We start from the raw sequence: 20,912 nt of genomic DNA, 5'->3' as shown, positions 1-20,912 counted from the left end.
AGCATTTCATTTGTTTTTATATAGGTATACACTTATGAGATTGTGATCAGTGCTAACAGCTGTATCAATTATGAAGGTTCATAGTCATTAGTTTGGTTTGCTCATAAGCTTATTCAGTTTATCACCTTAAACACAGTGTTATACCCAATTCTTTGGTAACATTTTTAAGATTGGATTGCATCGAGTAAATAGATGGCAAACATGTCAAGTCTTAAAACTGTGCATGCCTGTGGAGTAACAAAAAAAATATATAGTACCCAAAATTCTCCATAGGTGATGCTTTTAAAGCCTTTACAGGTTATTGGTTTACAGTCCACCAAGATCTATGGTGCTAGAATTATTGCTCTCACTCTGATGTTCTTTTGATGTACTTTTAGAGATAGACGTATTCATGGTTTATTTTTTTCAATTAACAAAATGGAAAGTAAATGAACATAAGAAAAATCCAAATCAAATCAATATTTAGCCTTCGTCCTTTCCAAACAGCATCAATTCTAGGTACAATTGCACATCGTTTTTGAAGGAACTCAGCAGGTAGGTGGTTCCAAACATCTTGGAAAATTAACCACAGATCTTTTTTTGGATGAAGGCTGCCTCAAATCCTTCTGTATCTTCATATTATCCCAGACAGACTTGATGTCAAGATCAGGGTTCTGTGGGAGCCAAACCATCTCTTCCAGGACTCCTTATTCTTTACGCTGATATGGTGATTGTGACGAACACGAGTATCAAACCCCTGCCCTCCTCACTCGTAACGGAGGACCAATCAATGTCACACCACACTGTCACTTACGTAACAATGCCACTCTGAGCTGCACCCAGCACAAAGATCTTCCAGCTTGTGGGACCGCAATCTAGGTGCCAGCAGCCTGAGAGCTATTGTCACTAGGCTAATTAAGAAATTAACTCTCTAACTGCCACCACCGACCTTTGATTTACAGGAGAGTCAGAACTCCCATCAATTTGGCAATACCAATTATGATTTTAGAATAATCATCTGTAACACACACACTGCCACCACAGACAGGTCTGGGCAGAGGCCTTACTCTAAAACAGTAGCGCTGATCAAAAGGCAGGTTTGTTTATAGCTTGCATTAAGAGCTTTAGAGACAAAGTTACTGCTTTTTAAAAATAGGGTTTTAATAACAAAAAGGTCAAAATTGGTGCAAATAAAATTTGTAGAAAAATTATGTTTCAAAGAAATAAAGAATATACAGCCACAAAGAAATAAGGTAGAATTGAGGAGGAATACTACTTGCAAGTAATGTCCGAGGGTTTATCAGAGTTCGATCGGTGAGCTGGGTAATCAGTTCTCAAACTTGACAGATGTTCCTACTTGGATGGTAAAAGGAGAACTCTCTGCTGTCTTGGCATCTCCTCTTTTCTGTGGGATCAAAGGGGGTTGACAGCTACAAATGACCAATTGTCTGGTCATCTTGTTTAGTTGTTGGCTGCTGGGAGGTCTCTGCATTCATGACCATGTCCCAGATACACTTTGTGATACATATTCATATCTCTGCATCTCTACTGTTTACAGATTGCAAACATCCGTATTATTGCCCAGCTCGACATTTGCTTCAAAACAAATATAAACATGCCAGGTTTCCAATGTCAAATTTACCTTGGAGGAATAAGGGGTACCAGTGGTTTCCCATATGATCTGACATAGGGGTGTCTTGACTTGAAACGTTACAAATTATCTGAGGATAATCAGATATTCAGCACAACCATAATATGGACAGCCTAAATATGTCCTTATTATGGCTGTGCTATTATTAATTTGGAAGTTATGAAACATGCTAAAGTTTCAGAACTATACTAAACTGTCTGGACTTTATGTGGATTGAGGTATTTACGACAGGTATCTGTTGGTTAGTTATGACTAAGCACCTTATCTGGTGTGAAACGCTTCAGCAGCTGTGCAGTTAGTCTGTATTTGCCTGTGATGCTTTGATATTCATTTTTTAATAAAGGTGAACTTTTTTTGAGTGCGCCTATCCAGCTTTCTATTTTTCCAGGTATCTGTTGGTTCTCTGGATTGAGAGGGTAACATTTTTTTATTAGGGTTTTCAGCCTTAGATTGTGGATTGGGTAATGGAAAAGTCTGGGGGACTGATAAGGTCTTGGCCTGTCACCAGTTTGTGTATTGGATAACTGAAAGAAAAAGATGGGGGCAAGGTGTGCCCTTCACTGCTCAACATGGCTGGGATGAGCTGCACAATGACAAAAAGGCTACTAACCACACAGATATGCGTTGCCCTAGTACGCATGACCATTACAGTGACATGGGAAGTCCATGCATCATCCATGATGGCTTACACTTTTTCAAGGGACTAGCCCTCTTCCACAGAGCCCTTTCAGGCTTTTTGGTCCCCTGATGGTATGGCAAGTATCTTCCTGTATTTTTCAGCATTGAAGACACCAGTCCATCGGTCCAGAGCAAATTTTCGTATGATGTCAGAAGTGACTTAATGTGTTGAATAGTTTTGTATGTATTCTTTCGTTTCTGAGCATTCATAGTCTAGCTATTACATTTTTATTCGGACGAAAACCGTACTAATGAAACAAAAATTGGACGTTGTATTCACATCCGACAAAAATTTTATAGTCTGCGCATCTAGCTTTTGTCTGCTGAAAAAGAGAAATCAGCTGTCGAAAGCACCGTACTAACAATCCGAAAATCGTCAGCTTGTCCATCCGATTTTTGTATCATGTGTAAGGGCCTCAAAGGGGTTGTAAACCCTCCAGTTTTTTACCCTTAATGCATCCTATGTATTAAGGTGTAAAAACTTCTGGCAGTTACTGGCCCCTCAACCCCCACCCCCCCCCGCCCGCAAGATAACACCTGGGAGAGCGTTTCTCCTAGGGGGTCATCTGAAGTGAGGAAGAGCCGCAAGAGATGCCAAAGGACCCCAGAAGTCAATGATCAGGGCCACTCTGTGCAAAACGAGCTGCACAGTGGGGGTACGTGTGACATGTTTGTTATTTTAAATGTAAAAAAAAAAAAAAACAAGCCTTTACAATCACTTTAAGAAGCACAGTTCGGCTGTTCCTTGCCCAGTTTTAAGCCTCCTACTGTTTTTGTTTCAGTTAATGATTGTGTTTCAACCTACATGAAATTGGTCATTAGCACCTTCTTGGTATAATTGATTCATCATACATCCGACTCTAATACAAAATTCCTGTATATGTACATGTATACAAAGCAGGCAAATGTAATGTATATTTTTTAAATCATTCTAAACCGCTGGGAACAAAAGTGAGTACACCAGTAAGTGAAAATATCCAAATTGGGGCCAAAGTGTCAATATTTTGTGTGACCACCATTATTTTCCAGCACTGCCTTAACCCTCTTGGGCATGGAGTTCACCAGACCGTCATAGCTTTCTGCTGGAGCCCTCTTCCACTCCTCGTTGATGACATCACAGAGCAAGTGGATGTTGGAGACCTTGCACTCTCCTTGCACCTTCCGTTTGTGGATGCCCCACAGATGCTCAATATGGTTTTGGGCTGGTGACATGCTTGGCCAGTCCATCACTTTTACCCTCAGCTTCTTTAGCAAGGCAGTGGTCACCTTGGAGGTGTGTTTGGGGTCATTATCACATTTGAATACTGCCCTGCGGCCCAGTCTCCGAAGGAGTGAGATCTTTTTCAGTATGTCACAGTACATGTTGACATTCATGGTTCCCTCAATGAACTGTAGCTCCCTAGCGCTGGCAGCACTCATGCAGCCCCAGACCATGACACTCCCACCACCATGCTTGACTGTAGGCAAGATGCATTTGTCTTTGCACTCCTCACCTGGTTTCTGGCACACACACACTTGACACCATTTCAACCAAATAATTGTATCTTGGTCTCATCAGACCACAGGACATGGTTCCAGTAATCCACGTCCTTAGTCTGTTTGTCTTCAGCAAACTGTTTGCAGGCTTTTGTTGAGCATCATCTTTAGAAGAGGCTTCCTTCTAGGATGACACCCATGCAGACCAATTTGATGCAGTGTTATGGTCTGAGCACTGATAGGCTGACCCCCCCCCCCCCCCCCCCACACACTCACACACACACACACACACACACACACACACACACACACACACACACACACCCCTTCAACCTCTGCAGCAATGCTGGCAGCACTCATATGTCTATTTCCCGAACGCAACCTCTGGATATGACGCTGAGCACGTACACTCAACTTCTCTGGCCGACCATGGCGAGGCCTGGTTTGAGTGAAACCTGTCCTTTTAAACTGCTGTATTGTCTTGGCCACCATGCTGCAGCTCTGTTTCAGGGACTTGGCAATCTTCTTATAGCTTAGGCCATCTCCATGTAGAGCAATTCTAAAATATTTACAAAACAATTTGAGGGGTGCACTCACTTTTGTGAGATACTGTGTGTGTGTATAGATATAATTTTTTTGTTTTGTTTTTTTAATGCAAAAAAGAGGCTAGTGTTTGCGTAGGAGGAATTTTGACTTGCCTGTAAATACCATATTTTAAAATACCATACAGGACACAGGCTGTCTTCATAGTCCCTGTGTTATGGGCTTGTACTTTCAGGTGACAGCACTGGACACTGGCAAAGCTTCTGAGGACACACCCTCTGAGTGTCTCCCCTATAACCTTACTTCCATTGTGTATGTGTATATAGACAGGGAAAGAGATATGCACATTTTTTTTTTTTTTGTACAGTATGGTAAAAAGAGAACATACATACATGGTGAATATATTAGAGCTTTTCCTTTTTTTGTGTGCCCTTCCAAGAAACACCAATCCAGACACAGAAGATTGTCATGGTTACTCGAGAACTTTCCCTTTTTTCTGTGTGCCTTATGTTCCAAAATCATCATTGTCATGTTAGAAAGTCCAAAAGTGCCCTATGTACAGCTTCTGGGCTGGCAAATGCAAATTATTTATATTTAAATTATATATTTTCTGATAATACGCTGCATTCATCTTGCCATTAATTGTGCTGCCTTACCTCACTTTCCCCACAACCAAAACGGCAGATATCCTTCTCCAAGTCTAAGGATAGGATGATGTGTTTGTCTTCATAGGCCTTGAAAGTTTAGCTTTATGTCTGGGACCATAACATTCAGTTTGCTCTCCAAATGATTTTGTTCCTGAATGTTTTTTTTATGATGTTTGGCATATTGTAACCAGGCTCTTTTGTGGCATTGTCACATCAAAAATGGCTCAAATTTTTCAAATGTTACCATCTTAATGTAATCTATGAACACCAGCTGTATTTGTCCTGGACTGTAAGATGAAGATTGCAAAAAGCAGCTTGATATTTCCTTGGTTGATTTCAAGTGCTCAGCTGTTTAACAGTATACTAGTTGCACTCTTAATTTGAGAAAATGGATGTACATACTGTAAGTAGCTGGTGTGTGATTTTTGTCAGCCTGAACTGTATGTGTTACAGGATGCTTCGATCTTTGTCTTCCTTCTTACAACCAGAGTTGGCGGCCTAGGTGTTAATCTCACAGGAGCCAACAGAGTCCTTATCTACGATCCTGATTGGAACCCCAGCACTGATACTCAGGTACGCAGAATTCTTTAGCGCAAGACAGAGACTGAAGACTTGAGAATAGTACATAATCATTCAGAAATGGAAACCTTTCATGAGTTAGTTGCTACCATAATTTTGCATGGCTTAACATTTAGTAAAGTTGTCCTTTATGTAAGCCCCCTGCTCACCTGAAAAAAAGAATTACTATTCTTTGTGAGATCTTCGGTATGTGGCCCTGCCTTTACTACATCAGAAAATACATCAGATGGGGCAGCAGGTTGTTGTTACTGCAAATGCTTTAGGCTAGTTTCAGATGAGAAATTTTTAGAGCCAACAGAAACGTGTATCTTTAGCATTAGCTGGTTGTTGAGGAGCGGGCCAGAAAACCAGCCACCGCATCCATAACTGATGACACATCCACTGTGGCGGGGTTGTCCACTGACAGCTGAATGTAAAAAAACATTGCCAACAATAAAAAATTGTGAAAAAAAAGTGTGGTGCCCCCCCCCCCCCCCAATCCATACCAGGTCCTTTCGGGTCTGGTACGGATTTAAAGGAGAACCCCAATCCACAATGTAAAAAGACAAACTGTGCGGGGTTCACACTTAAAACTATACCAGACCCTTTTCTGAGGATGCAGCCTGGCAGGAAAGGAGGGATGGGTGAGTGCCCCCCCGAACTATCCCAGGCTACATGCCCTCAAGGTGGGTGGGTGGTTTGGTGCAGAAGGGGTTCTGCCCCCCCTGCCCCAAAGCATCTTGTCAATGACCTCTTCCCCACAAACCTGGCCAATGGTTGTGGGGGTTTGCGGGCAGGGGGCTTATCGAAATCTAGAAGCCACCTTTAGCATGGAGCCACCCAGATTGCACCCCTCCCCCTATGTGATTGATTATGGGGGTACTACTCATTCATCAAAAAAAGTGTCAAAAAGAAACAAAAAAACAAAAACAGACAGTTTTTGAGAATTTCTTTATAAAAAATAAAAATTCCCATCCACCAATCACGCCCACCGCTAACCCGAAAAAAAAGCTCCCGCTCTGACAGTTCTTAAATAGCTAAGATAAATAGAGAAAGAGACGGCGCCTTCTAAGTGCAGCAATACGGTTACTCAAATGTATTAAAAACGGTTTAAATGCTGAGTGGGAGGGGCGTGGGGGGTGAGTGGTGAAAAAAAAAAAAAAGTAGTTGATGTAAGCAGAGATATGGAGAATACCTTCTCCTTTTCTATATTTGCATATCTCTGCTTACATCAACTACTTTTTTTTTTTGTCACCACTCACCCCCCACGCCCCTCCCACTCCGCATTTAAATTTGCCTCCATTACATGACCACCATAATAGCCTGATGAAGGAGCATGCATGCTCTGAAGCGCCGCTCATCCTAGCCCGTCTCCTGAGGACACTGACCCCCGAAGTTTCGATCAAGGGTACTACAGTGACCAGCACTACCTCGATCTTTCTGACCATCCTGAAGAGTTTCATGGAATGGACTAAAGCCACTAACCATCAACCATAAAGTCAGACGCTGCGAATCCTGTACTACAACCTTTGGAGTCGTGCCTATGGACATACGGATGAAACATTGTATCCAAGATGTGCCTTTACACCACTAATCTAATGTGAGTGTTTTTAAACCGTTTTTAATAAATTTGAGTAACTGTATTGCTGCACTTAGAAGGCGCCGTCTCTTTCTCTATTTATTGTTTCATAGAGCTACTTCTTGCTTTAAGACTGGCAGCCCGTTAAGATACAGCTTGTACTATAGACCCTCCATATGGACCACCTTGATGATCTACATAGACTTTGAACCCGCTATCGTGGACACTGGCGTGTGGATATATTTTAAACCAACACAAACAAATCTATATACGCTTGCTATATAGACACAATTCATTGTTCACTTAATATTTGAATATTTTAACTCATTGCATTATAAATTACCGTTATTACCATATTCGTGTTCAAAACTGATCAAATGTTTGATTCATCACAGGGCTCAGAAAACACAGGACACTTTTCTTTATTGTACATCACGGGAATCACTATGTGGGTATATAGGCAGCTTCAGGTGATGGACACTGGTATACCCAATACAGGAAGTTCACTTCCTATATAACCCCTCCTCCTATCAGGAGTACTGTTTTTTTCGCCAGTGTCTAAGGTGGTGGTCACGAGTGAAGATGTGCTCTGAGGAGCTCCAGGAGGGATCCATGCTGGATTTAAATAGCCTCCACAGACTGGATCCATCCAAAGAGCCACTGAGGCCAAGGTGTATGGTACCCGGGCCTCGTATACAAAGCACAATGTTATGCCTGTAATGCCTCTTTTTGCAGGGCTGGACCCCAGGACCCAGAGTTTTGATCATGCTACATTACCTAAGTTTTTTTCTGGCGGAGTGCTATTACAGGTCTAAGGGAGTGGAACCCAGATAAAAAGGGACCCGGTCCTTGAAGGTTTGCTAAACCCATTGGGCTCTGTTTCTCTTCCCCCCGCATTGGGTCTGTGTGCCCGAAGGCACCCCTGGCATGCATGGGAATGGTTTTGCAAACGAAGGGGGGGTGGCTTGACGGAGGGGGTGGGGCCTAGGTGCGGCGCTGTGTGTAGGACACAGCGTCCACTAGGACGCACGGCGCAAGGGCTTAAGAGTTTTACTGGAGCAGTCTCTCCTCGGCTGAAGGGATGAGAAACAAGCCTGGCTACACTCAGGATTCAGGAGCGGTGGGGCACGTAAAGACTGAAAATGGCATTTCTAATATGGAAAGGACAGTTTTCCCAGCACTAGGCTGAACTTGTATAGTGATGTTATACTGTCAGACTATGTTCGGCAATTAGTGCATTTAAATGGTGCCTCTGCTTTTGTGCTTAGGACTATGCGTACCAAAAAGGTCACCACAAAACCAAAAAGGTACCAAAAATTTTACCCCCAGGCGCTAGGAACTTCAGTCTTGCCGCCACACTGTCATCCTTGCCTGAAATACCAGGTTCTGGCCAGCTCAGTTGATTGCTTTAAGAAAGGCCTGGATTATTTCCTAAGTGTACATAATATAACTGGGTACTAACATTTATAGGTAAAGTTGATCCGATCCAATTGCCTCTCGGGGGATCAGGAAGGATTTTTTTTCCCCTGCTTTAGCAATTTGGATCATGCTCTGCTGGGGGGGGGTTGCCTTCCTCTGGATCAACTGTGTGGGTATATGGGATTGTATGAAATAATTTTTTTTTTTTGTGGTTGAACTAGATGGACTTGTGTCTTTTTTCAACCTGACTAACTATGTAACTATATGGCAAGCAGGGTGAGTCATTGGAACAGATTTGTGGTGCAGCTGCTTCTCTCATCTCAGCCTCTGTATACGTGACTGAAGATGCATTTTCCTCCACCCTGTAGGGCCTAAAAGGAAGATTAGAGGCTTTAACCACATCCTCCATCCTCCCCACCTTGGACCCTTTGCAAAGGGAACAGGATGAAGTGTTACCCTCAGGCGATCAGGAGGAAAGACACACCGATTGATTTCTCTGTGGAGTAAACAACGGTAGATGAACCCCTTTCGGCCTCACAATCTGAGAAGTTGCTGATGCAATCTCTTATGGAGATGGTTCATTCTACATTCATGCTACCGCTAACGGAGTCTGCTGAAAGTTTGGTTTCTTCCTTGGGTTGCATAAAACCTTCACAGCCTTTGCATGCGTTTCTTGTCCATGCATTACTAGAAAAGCTTATTTATGCTGAATGGGATCAGCTGCATAAGCATTTTCTCTCTCCAAAGAGGTTCTGAGTTCTCTATCCCATGGAGGAGAAATTCACAAAAAAATGGAAAGTACTAGCAGTTGATGCTGCGATTTCCAGTGTGAATAAAAGTCTAACTTTTACAGTAGACAATGCACAAATGCTTAAAGATTGAACAGATATAAGGTTGAAATTCCTGTTAAAGTCCTCTTTCTTGTTCATCATGGGACACAGAGGCCTTAGCAATTACTTAGTGGGTTAGATAGTCACCTTCAGGTGATTGGACACTGGTAACCCTAATTACAAGTGAGTTCCTCCACTATATAACCCCTCCCATATGGAGAGTACCTCCGTTTTTTCCCCAGTGGCCAAGGTGGTTGGTCACGTTCAAGATGTGCTAAGAACAAAGCTCTGTTTTAGGATCTCTGTGAAGGCCTAGGAGCTATAGAACCAGATCCATGCCTCTAGCCTATAGTAAAATGCCTTGGAATTGTCCCCAGGCCTCTTGATAAGAAGATACAAGGTTTTGCCTGTAATGTCTCTCCTTTGGAGCTCTGGGCTCTGGGATCCATACCTTGGTGTACTAATATAACAATGGCACAAAAGGTTCCTGGCAGTCTTTTACAGGACCAGGGAGGAGATTCCTTTAAGTAGGAACCCAGAACCCTGTAGGTTGGCACAACGCTACCCCCCATGATGGGTCAATGCTGGAATTTGTTCTCAGCAGTTCCTGCGGCGGGGATGAAGTAAGTGAAGACGATCCTAAAAGTTTACACATTATGGATTATCTTCTGAGTAGTTGCATGCCTTACCAGGTTTCTGCCACTAGAGGGAGCAAGAGACAACCTGGTGTTCACTTACATGCCTTCCAGGATACTGTCAGGGCTGGCTTAGCCCTTCCTCCTCTGGGCTGGCCGCTCAGCTGTCAGCTAATTGCCAGCTCTCTTCTCTCTTTTCAGTTACCAGCTGCCTAATATATAAGTCTTCCAGCTCATTTCTCCTTTGCCTTCAAGTTTGGTCACGTCTCTAGGAACCATCTCCTGCTGTTGTTTCAAGACTGGCTTGCTAACATCCCTCCTGGCTTCCATCCTGCTTGCAGTTGCTCTCCGTGGATCCCTGACGTCTGGACTGGCTGATTACCCGATCTGGCTTATGAACTTTGGACTGGCTGACTACCCGATCTGGCTACTGGACTCTGGCTTGCTTGGCTACGCTTTTTCCTATTTATCTTTTTATTTTTATTAATAAACCAGTGTGATTAGATTGTACTTCTGTCTCTGTCTGTTTCATGGCTCCTGACAGATACACGCTCAGTGAAGCTGATCTGTGAATACCGCTCACCTCCACTGCAGGCTCTGCCACATAAACGCTGAAGGGGGGGGATCCAACGCAGTCTGGGGGTCCCACGCAGTCCTCCAATGATCTCATTCCCCCCCACCTTGGCCACCGCCATGACGGTCCTACGCTGGGGGGGGGGCGCTTTTAAAGCAGGGTCGGCAGGGAAGGAGGGGGGCGTGGTTGCGGTGCCGTGCACCTCCTCCAATGGTCTCATTTCCCCCGCAAAGCGGGCATTTTTAAAAGCCCAAAGCGCCAGAGCTCCTGTAAGCGGTGGGACACGGAGATGTGGGCTTAGTAAGCATCCCAGTGGATCAGATCCTGGCAAACCTAAGACACCTACTCGGCATCAGGTTGTGCAGTGTATAGCAAATGTTTATATTATAAGACTATAGCACAACAGTGATTGCGCTTTACAGCTTAGGACTGTCTCCTCATAAGAGGGCTTTATAGTTTCATAGTTAGGTTGAGTAAAGACACCGGTCCATCCAGTTCAACCTGAGTGAGTGTCTACAATTGTCCCTTTCCCTGTACATTGCTACACCCACATCCGTCCCTATCCTCAAGGAGCCCACAATCCAAGGTCCCCATTCATATACTAGTGCCAATTTTGGACAGAAGCCAGAAGCCAATTAACCTACCTGCATGTCTTTGGATCGTGGGAGGAAACCGGAGTACCCGGAGGAAACCCACGCAGGCACAGGGAGAACATGCAAACTCCAGGCAGGTAGTGTCATGGTTGGGATTTGAACCAGCGACCTTCTTACTGCTAGGTGAGAGTGCTAACCACTACACCACTGTGCCGCCCAATTTAGGGGGAGGTAAGAGGCACCAGGAAATCACCACCTACTTCTATGGGTTCTGAACATGCCTGCAGGATACCATCCCCCCTACAAGACTGGAGGCAGCCTCTCCGAATGAGTCTGTTCCCCTGTCGGGTTTTGCAGCCTCTCCCAATGTTTCAGCCCCTGTTTATGTTACAGAAGACTCTTTAAAGGCTGCATTGGATGGTTTGTAAGGAAGGATTACTACCTTTTGTCACAGCTTCCTTAAAAAAAAAGCAGGGAAAGGGGTAGAGCATTCTGATAGTTAGGGATCAGATGCAGTCGGACCAATCGGGAAGAAGAGAACCCGTCTTCTACCTCCCAGGCCTTCAAAGCGCAGGTGCAATGCTATACTGAATTGGTGTGTTCCACATACAGATTGCCCTCTGCTGAGGCCTCTATTTACCCCGTTTCCTCCCTGGGGTAAATCCCCACAGGCTGCGTACACCTTCCCAACTCGTCCTTTATTGGATGAATTGTTATATGGGGACTGGGGTCACCCAGATAAACTATTTTCTTATCCTAAAAGGTTTTCTATGCTTTATCCTATGGAGGAAAGTTTCACCAAGAAGTGGGGAGTCCCAGCCATAGCTGCAGCTGTTTCTTGCATGAATAAGAGCTTGGCCTGTCCTGTGGACAGTGCTCAAGGATTTAAGGATCCAACTGATAAAAGTTGGAAACTTTATTTAAAACTTCTTTCTCTGTAGCAGGTGCTATAGTCCAACCTACGGTTGCAGCAATTGGCATGTGCCAGTCCCTTAACCACTTTCAGACCGGACCAATTTGCTGGTCAAAGACCAGACCACTTTTTGCGATTCGGCACTGCGTCGCTTTAACTGACAATTGCGCGGTCGTGCGACGTGGCTCCCAAACAAAATTAACGTCCTTTTTTTCCCACAAATAGAGCTTTCTTTTTGTGGTATTTGATCACCCCTGCGGTTTTTATTTTTTGCGCTATAAAATAAAAAATAGAGCGATAATTTTGAAAAAAACGCATTATTTTTTACTTTTTGTAATAATAAATATCCCCCAAAAATATATAAAAAAACATTTTTTTCCCTCAGTTTAGGCCGATACGTATTCTTCTACATATTTTTGGTTAAAAAAATCGCAATAAGCGATTATTGATTGGTTTGCGCAAAAGTTATAGCGTTTACAAAATAGGGATAGTTTTATAGCATTTTTATTAATATTTTTTTATTATTTTTTTTTTTACTAGTAATGGCGGCGATCTGCGATTTTTATTGTGACTGCGACATTGTGGGGGACCCATCGGACATTTTTGACACATTTTTGGGACCATTGTCATTTATACAGTAATCACTGCTATATAAATGCAGTGATTCCTGTGTAAATGACACTGGCAGTGAAAGGGTTAACCAGTGGGTGGCAGTGTAGGGGTTAAGTGTTCCTAGGGGTGTGTTACTAACTGTGGGGGGGTTGGGCTTTCATTTAGTGTACACTGATCTCTGCTCCAATCACATGGAGCAGAGATCAGCGTCACTAGTTGCTAGGCAGAATGGAAAAATGTTGTTTATACAGCATTTCCTCCATTCGGCCGCTCCGTGAGACGATCGCGGGGATGCCCGCGGCGATCGAGTCCGCGGGTCCCGCGACCGGACTCACGGGGGTCCCGACGAGCGCGCCGCCGGCGGCGCGCTCCCGATGGCACGGCGGCAACGAATATTGGACGTACATGTACGCCAATATGCCTGCCCGTGCCATTCTGTCGACGTACATCGTCGTGCGCTGGTCGGGAAGTGGTTAAGGAACAGATGAAGCAGGTGCTTTGCCTCCTTTCTACTAAGGCCAAGGTTTATGCAGAACTTTCTAAAGCCTTGTGTTTTATGGTTGATGCCATTATGGATTCTGCTCGGCAAGCATCTCGCCTCACTCTCCTGCTGTTACACGTGCGCAGGGCCCTTTGGCTTAAGCATTGAGCAGCTGAAGCTTCATGCAAAAGATTTTTAACTGGGTTTCCATTTCATGGAGAACGCCTGTTTGGGGATGACCTGGACAAATATATCCAGAAAATTACCGGGGGTAAAACCACGTTGTTACTGGTCAAAAGAAAGAGAGTAAACGTCCTTCATTTAGATGTTCACTGGCCCCAGCTTCTGGAACCTCATCCTTCAGGCAGTGGTGACGGCCTCCCAGTCAAACACTAGGGGAATGGTCCAAAGTCAAGCCCAAGCACAAAAGAAGCTTTGGGGCCCAAGATCTTGTAAACTGAACACCAAAGTTCCCCTATGAAAGGGCACCCAGCTCGGCTGAGTGGGGGGAAGGCTGCTGCTGTTTACAGGCACCTGGCGGGAAGAGATTCAGGACGGATGGGTAGCCTCCGCGGTGTCTCTGGGCTACAGGCTAGAGTTCTGGGTGCTTCATCCATCTCATTTCCTAAGGTCAAGAGTTCCTAGGGATACAGAAAAAAGAAGTCCCGTCTTTCTGGCCTTAGAACATCTGTTATCCCAAGGGTTAATTATAGAGGTGGCCCCAGAAAGAGCAAGGCTCAGGGTTCTACTCAAACCTCTTCACAGTTCCAAAACCACATGGGGATGTCGGACCTATTATGGATCTAAAAGACCTGAATCAATTTCTAGACATCCGTCCTTTCCGATTGGAATCTGTCCGCTCAGTAGTCTCCACCCTTCAGAGGGAAGAATATTTGCATGTGCCAATATTTCCCGCTCACTAAAGATTCCTAAGGTTTGTGGTGGATCAGCTCCACTTTCAATTTATGGCTCTTCCTTTTGGTCTTGCTACCACCCCTCGAGTATTCACAAAGGTTCTAGCCCCACCCCTAGAAAATTTAAGGGCTCAGGGCATAACTGTGATAGCTTATCTGGACGATTTGCTACTCGTAGAACAGTCTGCAACACACCTAAACCACAATGTGCTCTGCACGGGAAGGTACTTAGAGTACCTAGTTTGGATCCTGTAGAGAAATCCTCCTTGCGGCCTCTAAAGAAGCTGGAGTATTTGGGCATGGTCATAGGCACAGTTTAAATCAGAGTGTTCTTACCCAGGTCAAAAGCCACGGCCATAAATGATTTAGTCCGGGTAGTCTCAGTAAAAAGAAAACCCTCTCTCCGACTATGTATGAGACTATTTGAGAAGATGGTCGCCTCTTCGAGGCTGTCCCTTACACCCAGTTTCACTCAAGGCCTTTACAGACCAGCATTCTATCTGCCTGGAACAAAAAGGTTCAAGCCTTGGATCTTCCAATGTGCCTACCCCAAGGAGTATGTCAGAGCCTCAATTGGTGGTTACTGAACAAGAATCTTCTAAAAGAGTTCTGGAAGATGCTTCCACCCAGGGAAGATGGTCCAGAGCCGAAAAACTCTTGCCTATCAACATTCTGGAAATTCGGGCAATTCGTTTAGCCCTCAGGGTCTGGACTCGCAGACTACAGGGTCATTCTGTCCGGATACAGTCCGACAATGTCTTGGCTGTGGCTTATATCAATCACCAGCGAGGCACCAGCAGCCTGAATGCCCAAAAGTAAGTGAATCACATTTTTTTCTGGGCAGAAAGGCATATTCCTTGCCTGTCTGCGGTCTTTTTTTCAGGGGTAGAAAATTGGCAGATTTTCTAAGCTACCAACAGCTGTGTCCAGGAGAATCGTCCCTACACCCTGACATATTTCAGACCATATGTCGAAATTGGGGTACCCGGATGTAGACCTGTTTGTGTCCAGGTTTAACAAAAAACTGGACAGCTTTGTATCAAGGACAAAGGATCTGCTAGCACAATGGCCAGATGCATTAACGATTCCATGGGATCAGTACACTCTGATCTATGCCTTCCCTCCAATTCCGCTTCTTTCGCGGTTCCTTCGGAGGGTCAAGAGGGAAACCAAGTCAGACCTTCTGGTGGCTCTGACTTGGCCCAGGCGACCTTGGTATGCAGAGATCGTAAAGATGGCAGTGGGAAGAACTTGGGTTCTTCCGCTGCGTCCAGATCTACTCTCACAAGGTCCAATATTCCATCCTGCTTTACAAAATCTAAATTTGACAGTTTGGCTGCTGAGACCCACATTCTAAAAGACAGTGGACTCTCGGAATCAGTCCTTTCCACTCTGATTAATGCTAGTAAGCTGGCCTCCAGGCTCGTCTACTACAGAATCTGGAAGGCATATGTTTCCTGGTGTGAACCCAGGGGATGGCACCCTAGAAAGTATGCCATTAGCAGGATTCTTGCCTTTCTTCAATTAGGCATCGAAATGGAACTGGCTTTGAGCACGATCAAGGTCCAGATCTCGGCTTATCAGTATTCTTTCAAAAGCCAATTGCCTCACATTTCCTGGTTCAGGTCTTTGTTCAGGGGGCACTGCGCTTGAATCTGACAGTTAAACCTCCTGTGTGCCCATGGGATCTGCATTTGGTTTTGTCTGTTTTACAAGAATGATGCTTTGAACCATTACAGCATGCTTCTCTAGGGTACAAACTGGAATTTCTGGACTTTCTACCGTCTTGTTTCCTGAGGTCAAATGTTCCCAAAGATCCAGGGAAAAGGCAATCTCTGTTTCGGGCACTAGACAAATGACTCAGGGGGTGATCATACAAATCCTCACAGAAGAGCAAGGTTTGTGTTTTATTCAAACCTCTTTACAGTACCAAAACTGAAAGGATATGTCAGATCCATTCTAGATCTAAAAAATCTAAATCAGTTCCTGAAGATCCGTTCCTTTTGCATGGGGTCGACCAGGTCAGTGGTTTCTGTCCTACAAGGAGGAGAACTTCTAGAATCTATCAACATCAGGGATGCATATCTGCATGTTCCTATATTTCCCACGCACCAAAGGTTACTGCGGTTTGAGGTAGAAAAGCAGCATTTCCAGTTTGTAGTCTTGCCCATCGGGCTAGCTACAGCACCCCGGGTGTTTACAAAAGTTCTGGCCTCACCTTTAGCCAGGTTAAGGGCACAGGGCATAACAGTCTTGGTGTACCTAGACTATCTATTGCTAATAGACCAGTCGGTGGCTCGTTTGGAGCAAATTGTGTGCATTAAAACCAGTTACCTGGAAAGTGTAGGTTGCATTCTCAACCTAGAGCAGTCTTCCTTAAACCCCCTAAAAAGGCTGGAGTACTTGGGTCTGATCATAGACGCAGCCCAGAAGGTGTTCTCGCCTCTGGCAAAGATCAAGTCCATAAGAGAGCCAGTGCAGATTGTCAGGTCGAAAGGAGAGCCCTCCATTCGCCTTTGCATGAGGTTGTTAGGAAAGATGGTGGCTTCATGCAAAGCGGTTCGTTATGCCCAGTTCCATTCGAGACTGTTGCAAAACAGTATCCTGCCTGCTTGGGACAAAACGATTCAAGCTTTAGACTTGTGGCTGTCACTAAGGGTGTCCCAAAGACTCAGTTGGTGGTTGCTAACCCAGAATATGCTGAAAGGAAAATCCTTCAGACCAGTTATCTGGAAGGTGTGGTAAGGACAGATGCCAGCCTTTCAGGCTGGGAAGCAGTGCTAGAAAACTGAGGTACTCCTGATAGGAGAAGGAGTTATATAGGGAGTGAACTTCCTGTATTGGCTATACCAGTGTCCATCACCTGGTATAATAACTATATACCTACATAGTGATTACTATGGTGCTCTGTGTCCCATGATGTATGCCAAGAAAATTATTTTACAAGTAAGCGGTTATAAAAATCCTATTTTTAAATTTGCATAAAATCCACACTGCTGGTGCACCGCATATATGTTAACGGCTCCATATAAAGCCATTTTTATTCGCATGTAATGCGGATCGGATGGGGTTCAATATGCTTCTAATTCGCATATATGTGAATGAAATCTTATGGCTGTGATCATTTCTGTGGGGCATGACCCCACAGTGATAATCACTGTGCTGCATTCTGATGGTAGGGTTTACTTGAAGGAAAAATGAAATTTACTAAGGAATAAAACGTATTCATGGGGTTTGCATTAATCAAGGTATTTTATTTTATCTTATTTGGCATGTGTTTATCGTTTCATGTTGCAGGCACGGGAAAGGGCATGGAGAATTGGCCAGAGGAGAGAGGTTACTGTATACAGGCTGCTAACTGCAGGGACTATAGAAGAAAAGATATATCACAGGTATAGCAACTCCAGCTCCCTTTTATTATTGGACAAAGCATTGTGGATTAATAAAAAAAAAGTAAATTCAGGTTTATGCATAGTGTTAATTAATTTAAGTGGAATTAATGTATCTCAGATTTCTTGAGGGATATTGTTGATAAATATTGCTGTGCCATCTTCAGTAATCCAAACCGCAGTCTCAGTGTCCATTTAGTTGTCCATTATTTGCTTGATCACCCTGTTCCCCTGGTAGACAGAGTGTGATTTACACATAAGTGGGACATGGGGGGGCAAAACAAAGGTTTCCCAGTTCTCTCCAAAAGCCCCTATCTCAGCTAGGTCTGTCACACTCTGGTCCACCTTCTTTGTTCAAGCCTGTATATTACTTCTGTAATATACTGTAAATCCAATAAAACCTCTTTAACAAGAAAAAAGGAGTAAAAATTTAAAACTAAAATAAAGTGGTTGCATAAATGTGCATACCCTCTTAAAACTGAGGCTGTAGCTGTTTTCAGAATTAAGAAATCACATTTAAACTTATGTTAAATAGGAGTCAGTACACACCTGCCATCATTTAAAGTGCCTCTGATTAAAACCCAAATACATTTCTTTAATAAAGTCTTTCCTGAAATTTTTTTAGTTGCATCTTACAGCAAAAGCCATCGTCCACATAAAGCTTCCAAAGCATCAGAGGGATCTCATTGTTAAAAGGTATCAGTCAGGAGAAAGGTACAAAAGAATTTACAAGGCATTGGATATACCATGCAACACAGTAAAGACAGTCATCATCATGTTTTTTACATCACAGAAATCTGTAATTTTAACAGGGTTGCATAGGATTTTTATATCCACTGTAGCACTGAAGTATTGGGCCTTCCACCTATTATTTTGAGAGATGTACACTCCTCCTGATCTTCTCTGATTGACTGTACTCTTTCCCTAGCCTATCCTAGAGACCAAGCCTATCCTTGATCCTCTGAACAGTGGAATCTGTTTGCCACAGTGAATTGTGTAGCCTGGCAAAGTCTCTTCAAATTGAAAGGCCCCTAATATATTTTTTGTTGCTGTTTAGCCCAGGGCTGAGCCCTGATTGTGTTACTGTGAACTCCCATCACCAATTTTACATATACTCTGGACCAATTGAGTATTTTGGTCTAAAGTACTCCTGTGGTCAAGGTTGGCTCTGCACCAGTGCTATCTTTGCCTTTTCATCAAGGGACCTTGGGTGTTTCTCTGTAACTGCACTACTGTATTAATACTGCATGGCATTCTCTGAATGGTCAAGGGAAGAGGGGTGTAGATAAATTACACTAGTGCTTCCATGTATCGGAGCTGCATCGGGCTGGAAGTACAGTGATAGCTTGCTGTATTCATCATATACAAGCGTGTGAACTGTCTGGTACAGAGCAGCAATATGTACATTTAGTATACCTGAACAGAGGTAACCTTTTTGTGCACTTAAAGCGGAGTTCCACCCAAAAGTGATAAAAGTAGAACTGCTTCCCAACCCGATGCAACATTTGGCACCTTTTTAGGGGGAACGGTTACCGGTAGACTGCGCCGTGGTGCCGTCCCTTCAGATGTTTGGCCCCCCACCTCCGTCCTCCCCGCCGGGCCAGTTAGAAAGTGCAGCGTTCTATGCGCATTAGGGAATCATCTGTGAAGCCGGTCTCCCTTAAGAGGAATGGTGGCAGCAGCACCCGACAGCCAATCCGAAAATCTGCTGGGGGGCCGATATGGCAGGCTCCCTGGACAGGTAAGTGTCCATATATTTAAAGTCAGCAGCTTAACATAATTTTTTTTTTTCCCCAGGTGGAAGTCCTCTTTAAGAAATTATTGTAACTGTCTACGGTTGGCTTTGTGACTTGTTTTACTGCTACCTTTGTTTTACCCATGTTCTGTCTTTCATGTCACTGAATTGGGGGCTACTTTTTGACATTACCCCCCTGGCTGTATCCCCCACTGAATGCTGAAATAAATATATTTTTCTTAGAATAGGTTTGGTTCAACTAAACAGAATAAGCACCCATGAAGATGGGCACCACATCCCAAACTTAAAAAATGGAATTTTAGAAAGATCAAAGGGATTTTGACTGTGCTTATTGTTAAAGAAAAAAACAAAAAAGGAGAAAAATTTTTAATACAAAATGATGCAATTTTTTTTATTAAACTCAGGATTAAGATGTCATATAAATGTAGAAACAGCAGCAGTACAATACAGTGCAGTGCAGTGGTGGTCTAAATAATCAAATATACTGGATGAAAATATCTTATTGCACATTATCCTGACATGTTTTGCAGAAATGCTTCATCAGGGGATGTGCGAATATTCAAACAGTAAAATCTCTAAATTTGAAAAAAAGATATACAAGATTACAATCAACATAAGTATAAAAAAGAAAAAAAAAAAAAAAACACATTGAAAGAGAGCACCATTTTATATAGCGGACACCATTGACCCCACACCATAGGACCCACCTCCAATCACTGCCAGTTGAAAATACCACCATTAATCCACCCTACGGGTCAAATGTCACCAGTAGACTGTAGAGGGCTAAAAGTCCAGCTAAAAAGGGGGAAAAGACAAAAAGTATATATTTTCATCAGAAAACAGGGATCATATATGTTGCAAAAAATGCAACACATGGGGATAAAAATCCTCCAATATTTAAAGTGAATTGTTAATATATTCATAAGTTTACCTAGTAGTTAAATTATTACAGAAATTAACTTGCATAAAACCAATTGATAGGGCCACATGGGAGCATGACTACAATAGGAAATCCGATGAGAGGAGCTGAATTGAGGTGTTTTAAAAAAGCAAAAAGGACTATGAAAAAGAAAAAAATATAACAACACAATAAGAAAAAAATAATAATCAAAAAATATATAAAAATAGTAGTTAATGCATGTTCTATTAAATATGCACATAGAGGGACTAGCCGCATGAATAGTAGCTCAAACATGTGTGACAATTAAGACCACATGTAGAGATAGATATATAGGTAGTATATGTAAGTTACACAAAACTGCATAGGGTAGAATGGCAAAAAACGGGTACCATGTGTATATAAAGAATGAGCTTTCATGACATCAAAAAGAATTATTGATCAAGTGCTCACCAAACAAAACGGTCCAGCTCGGGAAAATTTCAGTCATGTCCTCTGGCGATGCCACAAGGACTGACAAAGCGAGGCTGGCTTTTATAATACCCTGCCATCGAGCCGGCGTCTGACGTCACCAGCTTGACGCTGACAAGTAAGCGTGATTGCGCATGTTCCCGTGACCTAAGAAGCCCTAGGCCTACAATCTCCATAATCCTATGGGGCAAGAGAGGGGAGGGTGCAAAGCAAGACGCCATCGCCTTTAAACAGAACAAGCGGCGATGCTAAGTCGGAAGTTTCACGCCATGCCCTGGGTGTCCGTACGGTCAAGTGGTACACAGACAGGGGAGCA

General features: G+C 43.6%; 1 protein-coding gene across 4 annotated transcripts in view; it reads left to right on the top strand.

Annotated features, from left to right (window-relative positions):
* ERCC6 (ERCC excision repair 6, chromatin remodeling factor) overlaps positions 1-20,912 on the top strand; it is a 426,222-nt gene that overhangs the window by 380,103 nt on the left and 25,207 nt on the right. For 3 of the 4 annotated variants that reach the window (XM_077454823.1, XM_077454824.1, XM_077454826.1), the window contains 2 exons: positions 5,428-5,547; positions 17,380-17,474. In XM_077454823.1, coding sequence (XP_077310949.1) covers positions 5,428-5,547; positions 17,380-17,474 — 215 coding nt within the window. The remainder of the gene's footprint in view (positions 1-5,427; positions 5,548-17,379; positions 17,475-20,912) is intronic. The other variant, XM_077454825.1, reaches the window with a different exon arrangement.

The sequence above is a fragment of the Lithobates pipiens genome, unplaced genomic scaffold (genome assembly GCF_037356315.1).
Source record: "Lithobates pipiens isolate NorthernLeopardFrog02 unplaced genomic scaffold, aLitPip1_a1.2 Scaffold_25, whole genome shotgun sequence".
Lineage (NCBI taxonomy): Eukaryota > Metazoa > Chordata > Amphibia > Anura > Ranidae > Lithobates > Lithobates pipiens.
The sequence above is the reverse complement of the archived record's forward strand: the minus strand, read 5'-3'. Positions and strand labels throughout refer to the sequence as shown.